We start from the raw sequence: 13293 nt of genomic DNA on the forward strand, positions 1-13293 counted from the left end.
CCCAGTGAAAGTCAGGCCCCTGTTAAGATGTCTCCCATTGGGCATCTGCAATTAGTCATTTTTGAAAATTTTTACCAAAGATCCATAATGGTTGACTTCTCAAATGTGTAAGGCACTCAGGTACCACTGTACTGAGCATGCTATAAACACCATACAGACAGAATCATTAATTACATGAGTCATTTATATTATATACTAGAATGTTTTTAAAAAAAAACCTAGTTATACCTAAGTTTATGATGGATTCACCAGCCCATTCTTGGTGGTTGAATGCTACAGTTAATATTTAAAGTGTTTTATTTTATGTACATTCTCAGCTTATTTTGTCTGCAGAATCATAAAAGGGCATCATACTTTAATTATTTTGGGAGAATATGGCCTTGTTTCCACAGGGAACATGAACCCTGTCCTCTTGACAAAAGCAGTTGAAAGTGGGTGTGAACGACAGATTGGTTCACAGAGTAAGCAGAGAAACTGCAGTCTCTGCTGCTAAGAGGTGCCCCAGTGGGACCAGGGAAGCAAAGCAACATTCAGATAACAGGGCACCATTGAAAAATTGAACATGTCATAGGCAGCATTCCCTCTAATTTTTTACATCCATGCACAGAATGAATTTTGTTATGTGCACACATCACCTTCATATTGGTGCACATAAAATTCACGTTGTGCAGGTGGAGCCGAGGGGTTCAGAGTGTGGGAGGAGGCATGGGGGGGTGCAGGCTCTGGCTGGGGGTGCAGGCTCTGGGGTGGGGATGAAGGGTTCAGGGTGCAAGAGGGGGCTCAGGGCTGGGGCAAAGGGTTGGTTGCAGGGGTGAGCGCTTTGGCTGGGGTGAAGGCTCTGGGGTGGGCCCAGGAATGAGGGGTTCAGGGTGTGGGAGGGGGCTCAGGGCTGGGGCACAAGCTTGGAGTGCAGGCTCTGGGGTGGGGCCGGGATGAGGGTTTTGGGGTGCAGGCTGCCCCGGGGCTGTGGTGGGGACAGCCCTCTCTTGTTGCAGCAGCTTAGAACTGGGGAAGGGGTGCCTGTCCGTACGGGGGAGAGGCATCTCTTCCCACCACAGCCCTGAGCGCCTGTGCAGGGCTTAATAGGCAGCTGTGCAGCTTAAAGGGAACTTAGGTCACAGGGTTTCATTTTTGCCTGTAATGTATCACTTGTACCTCACTGACAGGCAGATTTCATGTTAGAAAATCTTTACTCCTTTTGGAACCTACCCTTTTGGTGACAGTAAGCATGACATCAAAAGAGTTACATAAACCTCTTTGCGACCTTTAGGTGACATTTTTGGTATACAGCCCTTCTATGGAAATATAATTCTGCTTCCTATGATTGTGCCTCCAGGTATTGAGAGGCAGAGGTGATGTATGTTTGTGGCAAAGGGTAACAGATGAAAAAATTATACCAGATAGAAATGTGAATGGAGAAAAGATCTATTCATGAGAGCCAGATGGAGGGGAGATGGGGGAGACACCACACCAGGGGTTCTCAATGGTTTTATTTCTGAGCCCCTGTGCCACCCTCCCCCCAACATGCTATAAAAACTCCACGGCCCACCTGTGCCACAATAACTGGTTTTCTGCATATAAAAGCCAAGGCCAGCATTAGGGGGTAGCAAGCAGAGCAATTGCCTGGGACCCCACACCACAGGGGCCCCAGAGAAGCTACTTTGCTCATGCTTTGGCTTCAGCCTTGGGTGGTGGGACTCAGGGCCCCAGGCTTCAGTCCCATGCGATGGGGCTTTGGCTTGCTGCCCTGAGCCCCAGCAAGTCGAACGCTGGCCTTCCTTGGTGGCCCCCCTGAACCTGCTTGCAGCCCCACAGCAGACCCTGGTGCGACAGGTTAGATCACAGAAACCACCTTGGGACTGCCACCTGATGTGCCTAGACTACCTCTGAGCCCGTTTTCCCTGCCAGCTTGGGACTTCAGTACCTTGACTCGTTTGAGCCAGACACGTTTGCCTGCTTCAAACACAGATCCAAGTCTGAACCATGTGCCCCACAAGCTGCAGGCTTAACCGAAAACAGCTTAAGAAGTGCTCCTGCCTCCAGCACTCAGATACCCAGCTCCCAATGGGGTCCAAACCCCAAATAAATCCGTTTTACCCTGTATAAAGCTTATACAAGGTAAACTCATAAACTGTTTGCCCTCTATAACACTGATAGAGAGATATGCACAACTGTTTGCCCCCACCACACCGGGTATTAATATATACTCTGGGTTAATTAATAAGTAAAAAGTGATTTTATTAAATACAAAAAGTAGGATTTAAGTGGTTCCAAGTAATAACAGACAGAACAAAGTAAACTACCACGCAAAATAAAACAAAAACACGCAAGTCTAAGCCTAATACAGTAGAAACCTGAATACAGATAAAATCTCACCCTCAGAGATGTTTCAGTAAGTTTCTTTCACGGACTGGATGCCTTCCTAGTCTGGGCCCAATCCTTTCCCTGGTACAGTCCTTGTTCCAGCTCAGGTGGTAGCTAGGGGATTTCTCATGACTGCAGCCCCCTTTGTTCTGTTCCATTCCCTTATATAGCTTTAGCACAAGGTGGGAATCTTTTGTCTCTTTGGGTCCCCACCCCTCCTTCTAAATGGAAAAGCCCCAGGTTTAAGATGGATTCCAGTACCAGGTGACATGGTCACATGTCCTGTGAGACCCCAAGCCTTCATTCTTCCCGGCCCCACTCACAGGAAGGCTTGCAAGTAAACAGAGCCATTTACAGTCAATTGTCCTAGCTGATGGGAGTCAAGATTCCAAACCACCATTAATGGCCCACACTTTTCATAATTACAATAGGACCTCAGAGTTATATTTCATATTTCTAATTTCAGATACAAGAATGATACATTTATACAAATAGGATGACCACACTCAGTATATTATAAACTTTGTAATAATACCTTACAAGAGACCTTTTGCATGAAGCATATTTCAGTTACATTATATTCATGCTCATTAGCATATTTTCATAAAAATCATATGGAGTGCAACGTCACACCTGGACCCCAGGTTGAGAACCACTGCACTACAGAATGGGAAATTTGATAGGGACATTGTCCATGTTGGGATCTGATGGGCAACAGCATGCATGGAAGACGACCACCCAGTTCTATCACAGTGGCAACCAGGCAGCAGACAGGGTCCATCTCCCACCTTGGTAATCTGACACTTGCACACATTTTATTCCTGTGTAATCAGTCAAGCTTCTATTCAAATACATTCAAACCTCTTTCATCCAAATCTTGATTATCCAAAATTGTTCCCCGACATCTACTCTGCTTCTCTGTAGCCTCATTTATCTAAAGTTATTTCCATTTCCCTCATCTCCTTTAAAAAAAATAGGCTTGACTGTGATCATTATATTTACCTTTGATTTTTATTTCTGTGGAACTAATGCAGTCTATACGAAGCTAGCACTCATTCTTTCATCAGATAATACCTGCTGTGTCTATTTGCTTATAATCTTTCCAACTCTTAACTCTAGGGTAAGAAATACGGAGAGCTTCGTAATCTGTTGCACGGTTGTGCTTTTAACACAATTACTTCAAAGGAACACATTTCCCTTTGAAAATGTTATTTTGCAAAGCTTTGATGTGAGAAGGGGTCTAACACAATTTCAGAAACTTCTCTCTTACTGAACTCTGAGATGCTTTGCTGCAGGGTTTTGGTGATCATCACATAAGAAAGGGATTTGAAAAACTCGCTATGACTCACCATTTCTTGATGTCTTTCTTAGCCAATGTGCTAGTGGTCGTTTTAACATTCTGTTAACGTCAGTTTCATTCAGAAATTTTTTTCTCTGTATTTCTTCAAACCATTCTCCTGTCACTCCCTGTAGTCCAGTTACATCTTGCTTTTTCTTCTGAAGTTTGCTAAAAAGAAAACAAAATGCCAGTCAACTATTTCAACTGATTTAGAAATTTACCTTCTATTACTGTTCACCACTAGTAACTCTCCTTTCCCTCATGAAAACACTTATGCTTGATTTCTACAAATCAAATTACTTTAAAAAAAAATGTGTAAAAGCAAACCAAATAAGGATTAGCACATGATCCATGAAAGTCAATGGAAAGATTCAATTTGTCTTCAGTGAGAGCTGACAGCCCAGTTCAGCAAGGTATTTAACCATATGCCTAACTGATTCCACAGTATGTATCCGATGAAGTGAGCTGTAGCTCACGAAAGCTTATGCTCAAATAAATTGGTTAGTCTCTAAGGTGCCACAAGTACTCCTTTTCTTTTTGTGATTTCAGGAAACTACCCATATGCTTAATTAACCTTCTGCCTTGCAGAACCGGGGCCATAATGCATAAGCAACTCATTAAACCTAAGATTGAGGGTCTGTCACATCAGTAACCTAAATAATATATATTGTAATTAAACCATTTTTGAGATTTTTCATCCTCAGATTTCTGTAGGGGGAAAAAAAAAACAGTAAAATTGTTCTTGTCCTAATAGTAAACTACTTGCAGCAAGGACTGTATTTTGTAAAAACAACAAGAAGTCCTTATGGCACCTTAGAGACTAACAGATTTATTTGAGCATAAGCTTTCATGGGCTAGAACCCACTTCATCAGATGCATGGAGCGGAAAATACGGGAGCAGGTAAGGCAGCTCCCATCTTTTCATGTATTTATACCTGCTCCCTGATCCCATGCATCTGATGAAGTGGGTTCTAGCCCATGAAAGCTCATGCCCAAATAAATTTGTTAGTCACAAGGACTCCTCATTGTTTTTGCTGATACAGACTAACACGGCTACCACTCTGAAGCCTGTATTTTGTAAAACACTCAGCAGTGTGGGGTCCCTGTCTGGAGCTTTCAGTGTGTAATACAAACACGATACTAAATGCAGATTGTATAGCTATGCACTGTTAGTAAAACAAGATTGTTACTCTTAATTTTCATAACTGCCTTGTGGCTTGCCCGTATTTAACGTTGTGTATAACCAACCTACAACTTACAGATTTCTCCAAAGGAGATTTAGGCATGGATTAAACTATAGAAATGTGGCTTGGACAAGGTACCAAACTGAAAGAGAAACTGAACAGAAGTTGTTATTTTTACTCAAAATAACTGGTCATATGAATATAGTATTTATTGGGACCTAAAAGAATAGTGTGCAGATGCAAAAAAGCCTGAATGATGCATGTTGCAGGGTGGACTGGGCCCTTTCAGAAGGAACTGCTCCAGCCCACCTGTGCAATGTTAACAGCTCTGATGGGGCGTAATGGAAGACAGGTGTTATCTATGAGATCAGCAGGAAGCTACAGAGAGGAGTTGTAGTGAGCAGGAGGCTGCTGTGGGAGACTCTGACAGGGAGAAGGGTTTGGGCCTGGAAACCAAAGCCAAAGAGCTGAAGAAGGCTGAGGCCTGGAAGAGTAGAGGGGTTTGACTGCTGACCTCTAAAAGATGGAGCGTAGACAGCATTGGGAGGATGTTGAGCCCTTTCCTGGAGATGAAAGGACTACGGGTAGGAAGACTGGAGAGTATGTGTTGGGAAGAGCAGGGAAGGACTCCAGCTAGAAGGGGCTGAAATAGCTGGTTGATTGAAGAGCAGGCTGGGACTGAAGAAGAGCCCTGAGACTAGCAGAGTAGAATAGGTTGTGTATTGATGGACTATATTTTGGGACTTTGAGGATGGTTTGAATTGTTTATGTTAATACATTGAGATCCCAAGGAGGGGTACTGCTGGTCATGAGAAAGCCTCCAGCACAGTTCTTAAATGCTCCTGAAGAGGGTAAACAAAGGCAGGGTGCTACACAGCCTGGCTATGCTGGGGTGCTCAGCATGTGGCCAGCCCTGTTACTGTGTGCCTGGATTGCAAAACTACTGTAATGTAATTTGAAAGCAAGAAGTGCCACACCCACGTGGTATTTTGGATGGGGAGAAAGCCTTTGTGGGCAGCCCTGTGACCGAATGCCAGTGTTGAACAATGGCTCTCAAAAAATCTTCCCTGTGGTAAATCCCACAACTCAGGAGTGCCTGTGCTCTGAGAGGAGGGTTACAGGCTGAGGAATCTATTCACTTATCCATTTACATATGATCACTTTCTGTCTCTGTTCGAGAGACCGCTGCTGGCACACAAGCTTACACTAAATGCACATGCTGGGAACACACACACTTCTTCCAGAAAACAGTACTGAGTAATGCATTGTTTAGCTGATGTCATTTGAAGGAAGGTAGGATCGGGGTAGACCTTTATAGGTAGGTTTGTGGAGATTTTCTTTCTTTTTTTTTTTTTTAAACAAGTGGATATTTGGTGCAATCTGATGCTAAGGCAAAAACTCTACTCTTCAGGAAACCCTGGATGATTAAGAAGTGTTTAGGGAGATGGTGAATTCCATTAGAAGCAGGAAAAATCACCCCCACTCTCATGTCAAACTGCTGGAAGAATTTGAACAAAGATGCTCCCATGAGCCACCTCCATTACCTCACTAGCGCAGCCTTAACACAAGGGATTCAATATATCTGAGTGAGTAAAAATACAGACATGGAACTATAAATGCAGCATCTGGGGAGAGTCTGTACTCACAAGGAGCACAAACTGCCTCAGAAACAAGCATAGACCTGCTTTGCTGGAGTTCTGAAAGATGAAAACATCTACAAGGCATCCCCATCCTCTCTTCGAAAAAAATAAGTATAAATTATTAGTCTGATTTGTGTAAGATGTAACGGTATGACAGATCAGAAGTTACATATATATATTATATATCAAACCAGGTTAATGTTTGGACGTATTTTTAAGAGGAAAACAGTTCAAAAAAGGCAGATGAAAATCATATTCAGTTTATGTGGGCTGTAGCTCACGAAAGCTTATGCTCTAATAAATTGGTTAGTCTCTAAGGTGCCACAAGTACTCCTTTTCTTTTTGCGAATACAGACTAACATGGCTGTTACTCTGAAACCATTCAATTTATTGCCATCTAGTGGTAAAAAGCAAAAAGTGTTCACAAAAAGAAAAGGAGTACTTGTGGCACCTTAGAGACCAATTTAGTCTCTAAGGTGCCACAAGTACTCCTTTTCTTTTTGCGAATACAGACTAACACGGCTGTTACTTTGAAAAAAGTGTTCAGAAAGCTTGATGAAAAATGCCTGAATTTTCCTACATAAACAAGCTTCCAAAATCAAAATGGTTTTTTGGAGGGACAATTCTTCATGGAATCTGTGGGCTCCCAGGCCTGGAAGGTGATTTGTTTACTCTAACGAACCTTAGATTATTTATATATATACATATATATAAATATTCTAACCAGAACCTCAAAACTGTTGGAAGTTTTGGGCAGTTTTTTTTAAATCTGTTTTTAAGATTTGGTCTCCTGCTAAGACCAAGAAGGTGTAAAAACAAAACAAACAAAAAAATCCAACCAGCCCTACACTCTGCCTTATAATATGTTGGATGAATAGGTGTTGATATTTCATTCCAACTGTACAACACTGCAAAGAATTTTTTTTTAATCATGTACTGTAAATATTGATCCCTTTGGAGTAGCTCCCATCAACACTATCTTACCCCCGCTATACATTTGCCCAGTCATGTCTACATGGTCCCCCTAATCTGTGCTGAACAACAATATTAAACTACAATGAAAGTAGTTCTTGAGAATATAAAGTAATTAACAGTCTTGTGTTGTTATCTGACTCCAAATATAGACCAGCCTTTGATTCACTGGAATTAATATTTGGATTGCAACACTGCTGAATAAAGCAGAGAACGAATTAAATGTTGAGACAGTGCTCTGTAACACTGTCTAAACCCTAACTGCTCTCTAGTCCCCCTCTTCCATCTCCTCCACTCCAGTTCTTTCATGGCATCTATTTGAGCATCTTGGGAGGAGACAACAATGTGACTAGCAAAACTACCTCCAAAAACTTGGAGGATAAAAGATTATTTCTAGGGCCCTACCAAATTCACAGTCCATTTTGGTTAATTTCACAGTCATAGGATTTTAAAAATCATAAATTTAATGATCTCAGATATTTAAATCTGAAATTTCATGATGTTGTAACTGTAGGGGTCCTGACCCAAAAGAGGGTAGTGGGGGGGTCACAAGGTTATTGTGGGGGGCTCATAGTATTGCTATCTGTACTTCTCTGCTGCTGACGACAGCACTGCCTTCAGAACTGGGTGGCTGGAGAGTGGCAGCTGCTGCCCGGGATCCCAGCTCTGAAGGTAGTGCCACCAGCAGCAGCAGCACAGAAGCAAGGATAGCATGGTATGGTATTTCTACCCTTACCCTTAGGCAGCAGTCGCCACTTTCTAGCCACCCATTGCCACCCTTACTTCTGCGCTTCTGCTGGTGGTGCTGCCTTCAGAGCTGGGCACCTGGCCAGCAGCTGCCACTTTCTCGTCACCCGGCTCTGAAGGCAGTGTAGAAATAAGGGTGGCAATATCACAACATCACAACCACACAATAACCTTACAACCCCCCCACCACCACCACCGCATGACCCCTTTTTGGGTCAGGACCCCCAGTTTAAACAACACTGTTCCTCCCCTGTGAAATCTGTATAGTATAGGGTGAAAGTACACAGAAGACCAGATTTCATGGTCCATGATGCATTTTTCATGGCCGCGAATTTGGTAGGACCCTAATTATTTCCAAGGACTTCACCCAGAAGGCTGTGTTGACTGTTCAACAAACTATAGCAGGTACAATCCTGAATGACTCTTCTTTTCTCACTTTTCCCCATCTTTATCTCAAACAATATCTCAACTATACATTGCTCAATCCATGAACAATTTCATAACTTTTTTTTTTATACACACCTCTTCCATATTTGCATAAACATGTCCTAATGCTTCTTATGTAAGCCTGGAGATCTCTAATAACAGGAGATGGGGAGGAAGTTACCTGAGTTTTTTTGTTTGTGCTTTGATATGGAGCCTACTATCATTACATAATTGCAGAGAAAGCTACAGCCCCAACATGGCACTTCCTGTTGTGACACTTGTGAGTTTCTACTGCTAGAGAAAGAGGAAAAGTATCTTTTCTACCATCCTCATACTTTAGAAGGGGGAGGGAGGGAGCTAGTAAGGTAGCAGAGACTGGGTTGCTGAGCAAGAGCCTCTGAAAGATGCTCTGTAACAACCTGCTGTTTACTTGTGAACGAGGACCCAATTCTGCTTCTTCTTAAATCAAAAGTAAAACTCCCATTGATTTCAGTAGGAGCAAGATCAGGCCCTAAATGATCCTTGACTATAAAATGGCAAACTATACATCTTACAGTACCCAGAGAGAAGAGGAAGACTTCATAGGTGGAAGGAGAGGCAGATCAGAAAGAACTCATCAGTTCAAGGCAACCATTGGCTGAGAAGGCAAAGCTGAAGTGGCTACATGAAAAAGAAAACAACTGTGTCCACAGCATTAGATACCAACTATTGCAGTGCAAATAATTTGCAGCAGTCATTCAAGGAATTTATTCTTTTATTCTGCTCATACTTGAAATGCGTTGCTTTGTCAGTGAGGGGTATAAAAACACATTGGGAAAACAGCACTAGAAAACCATTTTATTGTCTAATTGGAACCCAAGATTTCTCTTTACAAAGAAAATCATCTTTCCCTGGTATTTTAATTTATTACCTTCCTCCTGCTTTATTCTGTATGCCCCTTTGGTGAACTCCCTATCCTTGGCTTATGTATCTAGTTAAATTTTCTGGAGTAACCATGGCTCAGTTACTGCAATCACACATCCCTCAAAAGGCATAAGCCAGCAGTTCCACTAATTTATGTATGTATGTATGTATATTGTAACTATAGAAGAGATATTTAAATGTACACGGGCAAGATGTCATCATTAAAAAAAATTCTTTGTGTGTTACTAACAATAGCTTATATTATTACAGCTGAGAGAATTTAAGATCTTACTTATGTACCATTTATGCTCTTGTTTTTTTCTTGCACTTTTTTTAGTTTAGAGAATGAAAATTTCACTTCTCCGTTGGAGGCACACTGCAGGAGTATTAAGAGCCAGAAAGTGATACTGACTACAATGTCTGGGATGAACACACTATAGGGATTTTTGTAAAAGGCTGTAATCCTGCAAAGGTTTATTTATCTAACGTTTTCATGTCTGTCAAGTTAAGCATGTGCATATTAGAATCATAGAATCATAGAATATCAGGGTTGGAAGGGACCCCAGAAGGTCATCTAGTCCAACCCCCTGCTCAAAGCAGGACCAATTCCCAGTTAAATCATCCCAGCCAGGGCTTTGTCAAGCCTGACCTTAAAAACCTCTAAGGGAGGAGATTCTACCACCTCCCTAGGTAACGCATTCCAGTGTTTCACCACCCTCTTAGTGAAAAAGTTTTTCCTAATATCCAACCTGAACCTCCCCCACTGCAACTTGAGACCATTACTCCTCGTTCTGTCATCTGCTACCATTGAGAACAGTCTAGAGCCATCCTCTTTGGAACCCCCTTTCAGGTAGTTGAAAGCAGCTATCAAATCCCCCCTCATTCTTCTCTTCTGCAGGCTAAACAATCCCAGCTCCCTCAGCCTCTCCTCATAACTCATGTGTTCCAGTCCCCTAATCATTTTTGTTGCCCTTCGCTGGACTCTCTCCAATTTATCCACATCCTTCTTGAAGTGTGGGGCCCAAAACTGGACACAGTACTCCAGATGAGGCCTCACCAATGTCGAATAGAAAGGAACGATCATGTCCCTCGATCTGCTCGCTATGCCCCTACTTATACATCCCAAAATGCCATTGGCCTTCTTGGCAACAATTACATCTCTGCAAAATTAGCGTCTAAATCTGAAAAATGTTTACACTGAATTTTTTTTTTTTGAAGAACAAAATAGTTTTTGTCAATAGCGGATTGGCAAAATAATACAAGGGTTGGGTGTAGACTACTAGAAAGTGTCCTTTTAACCTGTCAGCTTTCATTTTCTCTCATTTCTCTTCTCTGAATGTCTTCACACAGTGGTGCTGTTATTTACTGCTTTTACAACACTCATAATCAAACGAACAGTAAAGGGAGTTTGAGATAAAGGTCACAACAAGAAGACTGCACAATATATACATTCAATCTTTTGGGCTGGATTCAAAGTCCACTGAAGTTAATGGAAAGACTCTTCCCACTAATGCAAGGAAACTCCTCAAAAGTAAAGGTACAAAGGATTTTGGGGAATGAAACCTCTGACTCTGTGGATCAGCCTCTCAGCTCTAGCCCTCTGGCCTTCCTCTCTCAGGCTGCATACAACTTTAAGGAGTTGGACTGTCAGTGGGCAGAGACCCATTCTTGCACATAACTCCCACACGCACCCTGGAATGCAGTTACTGCTATTTGAAGTGGGAACGTCTTAAGGCAAGTCTACATTAAAAAATTAAGTTGAGCTAAGCCCTGATCTACACTATGGGCTTAGGTCAAATTTAGCCAAGTTAGGTCGATTTTAAAATGAATGCATCGACACAACCAACCCTGTTCTGGCGACCTAAAGGGCTCTTAAAATCGACTTCAGTACTCCTCCCTGGCGAGGGGAGTAGCGCTAAAAATCGACCTTGCGGGGTCGAATTTCGGGTAGCGCAGACGCAACTTGACAGTATTGGCCTCGGGGACCTATCTAATGTGACTGCTCCGGACAGCACTTTGAACTCTGATGCACTAGCCAGGTACACAGGAAAAGCCCCGGGAAATTTTGGATTTCATTTCCTGTTTGGTCAGTGTGGCGAGCTCAGCAGCACAGGTGACCATGCAGTCCCCCCAGAATCGCAAACGAGCTCCAGCATGGACTGAAAGGGAGACACTAGATCTGATTGCTGTATGGGGAGAAGAATCTGTGCAGGCAGAACTCAGATCAAAAAGAAGAAATGCTAATATATATGCCAAAATTGCAAAGGGCATGGTGGAGAGAGGCTACAACAGGGACACACAACAGTGCTTCGTGAAAGTTAAGGAGCTCAGGCCTCAGACCAAAAGACAAAGGAGACAAATGGTCACTCCAGGTCAGAGCCCCATACATGCCACTTCTATGATCAGCTGCATGGCATTCTAGGTGGGACCCTACCACTACCCGACTGCTGTCCTTGGACACCTGCAAGGGGGAGTCTCACGCAACAGGGAGGAGGATTTTGTGGAAGAGGAGGAGGAGGAGAATGCACCGCAGGCAAGTGGTGAATCCGCTTTCCCTGGCAGCCAGGACCTTTTCATCACCCTGGAGCCAATACCCTCCCAAGGCGGGATCCCAGACCCTGAAGCCAGAGAAGGCAGTTCTGGTGTGTGCACATTTGTAACGAAAGAACAGGGTTTAAAAGCAAGAGTGTTTAATGTTTGATTTGCCCTGAAGAATTGGGATGCATTCGCGGCCAGTACAGCTACTGGAAAACTCTGTTAACGTGTCTGGGGATGGAGGGGGAATCCTCCAGGGACATCTCCATGAAGCTCTCCTGGAGGTACTCTGAAAGCCTTTGCAGAAGGTTTCTGGGGAGGGCTGCCTTATTTGGTCCTTATTGGCTTTCCTGCAGCTCCAGAAGACGGAATGTTGCTTGAATGCAACCAAAACTCAGTCGATTTTTAGAAATTGATTTTATACAGTCAACTGTGTATGTTCCCACTAAGCGCATTAAGTCGGCGGAGTGTGTCCTCAATATTGCGGCTAGTATTGAATTACGGAGCGGTGCACTGTGGATAGTTATCCCACAGTACCGCAGTCTCCACTGCCCATTGAAATTTTGGGTTAAGCTCCCAATGCCTGATGTGGCAAAAACATTATCGAGGGTGGTTTTGGGTACATGTCGTCAGTCGCCCCTCCCTCCCTCTGTGAAAGTAATGGAAGACAATCGTTTTGTGCCCTTTTTCCTGGGTTACCCGTGCAGATGCCATACCACAGCAAGCATGGAGCCCGCTCAGCTCACCACTGCTGTTGTGAGCATTGTAAACACCTCATAGATTATCCTGGATATCTGCAGAACCTGGCTAGGAGATACCAGCACAAGGATGATTGTGATGAGGACATGGGCACAGACGTTCCTGAAAGCACGGGCGGTGGCAATTGGGACATCATGGCGGCAGTGGGGCTGGTTGATACAGTGGAACTCCGATTCTGGGCCTGGCAAACAAGCACAGACTGGTGGGACTGCATAGTATTGCGGGTATGGGATGATTCACAGTGGCTGCAAAACTTTTGCATGCTTAAGGCCACTTTCCTTGAACTTTGTGAGTTGCTTTACTCCACCCTTAAGCACAGGAATACCAAGATGAGACCTACCCTGACAGTTGAGAAGCGAGTGGCGATAGCCCTGTGGAAGCTTGCAATGCCTGACTGTTACTGGTCAGTCAGGAATCAATTTGG

General features: G+C 43.4%; 1 protein-coding gene and 1 long non-coding RNA gene across 4 annotated transcripts in view; one reads left to right on the plus strand and one right to left on the minus strand.

Moving 5' to 3' along the window:
• LOC140909561 (uncharacterized) overlaps positions 1-13293 on the plus strand; it is a 47114-nt gene that overhangs the window by 22948 nt on the left and 10873 nt on the right. The window contains exon 4 of one of the 2 annotated variants that reach the window (XR_012158269.1): positions 9229-9778. The exons of the other annotated variant lie outside the window; for it this stretch is intronic. This is a non-coding gene — a long non-coding RNA (uncharacterized lncRNA). Of the gene's footprint in view, positions 1-9228; positions 9779-13293 lie in introns of those variants that run through there. 2 annotated transcript variants of the gene reach the window in all.
• The window catches only part of EXPH5 (exophilin 5), a 51241-nt gene that overhangs the window by 18387 nt on the left and 19561 nt on the right, over positions 1-13293 (minus strand). The window contains exon 2 of one of the 2 annotated variants that reach the window (XM_073338992.1): positions 3714-3871. In XM_073338992.1, the coding sequence (XP_073195093.1) occupies positions 3714-3871 (158 nt within the window). Of the gene's footprint in view, positions 1-3713; positions 3872-13293 lie in introns of those variants that run through there. The other variant, XM_073339023.1, reaches the window with a different exon arrangement.

Source organism: Lepidochelys kempii, chromosome 1 (genome assembly GCF_965140265.1).
Source record: "Lepidochelys kempii isolate rLepKem1 chromosome 1, rLepKem1.hap2, whole genome shotgun sequence".
NCBI lineage: Eukaryota > Metazoa > Chordata > Testudines > Cheloniidae > Lepidochelys > Lepidochelys kempii.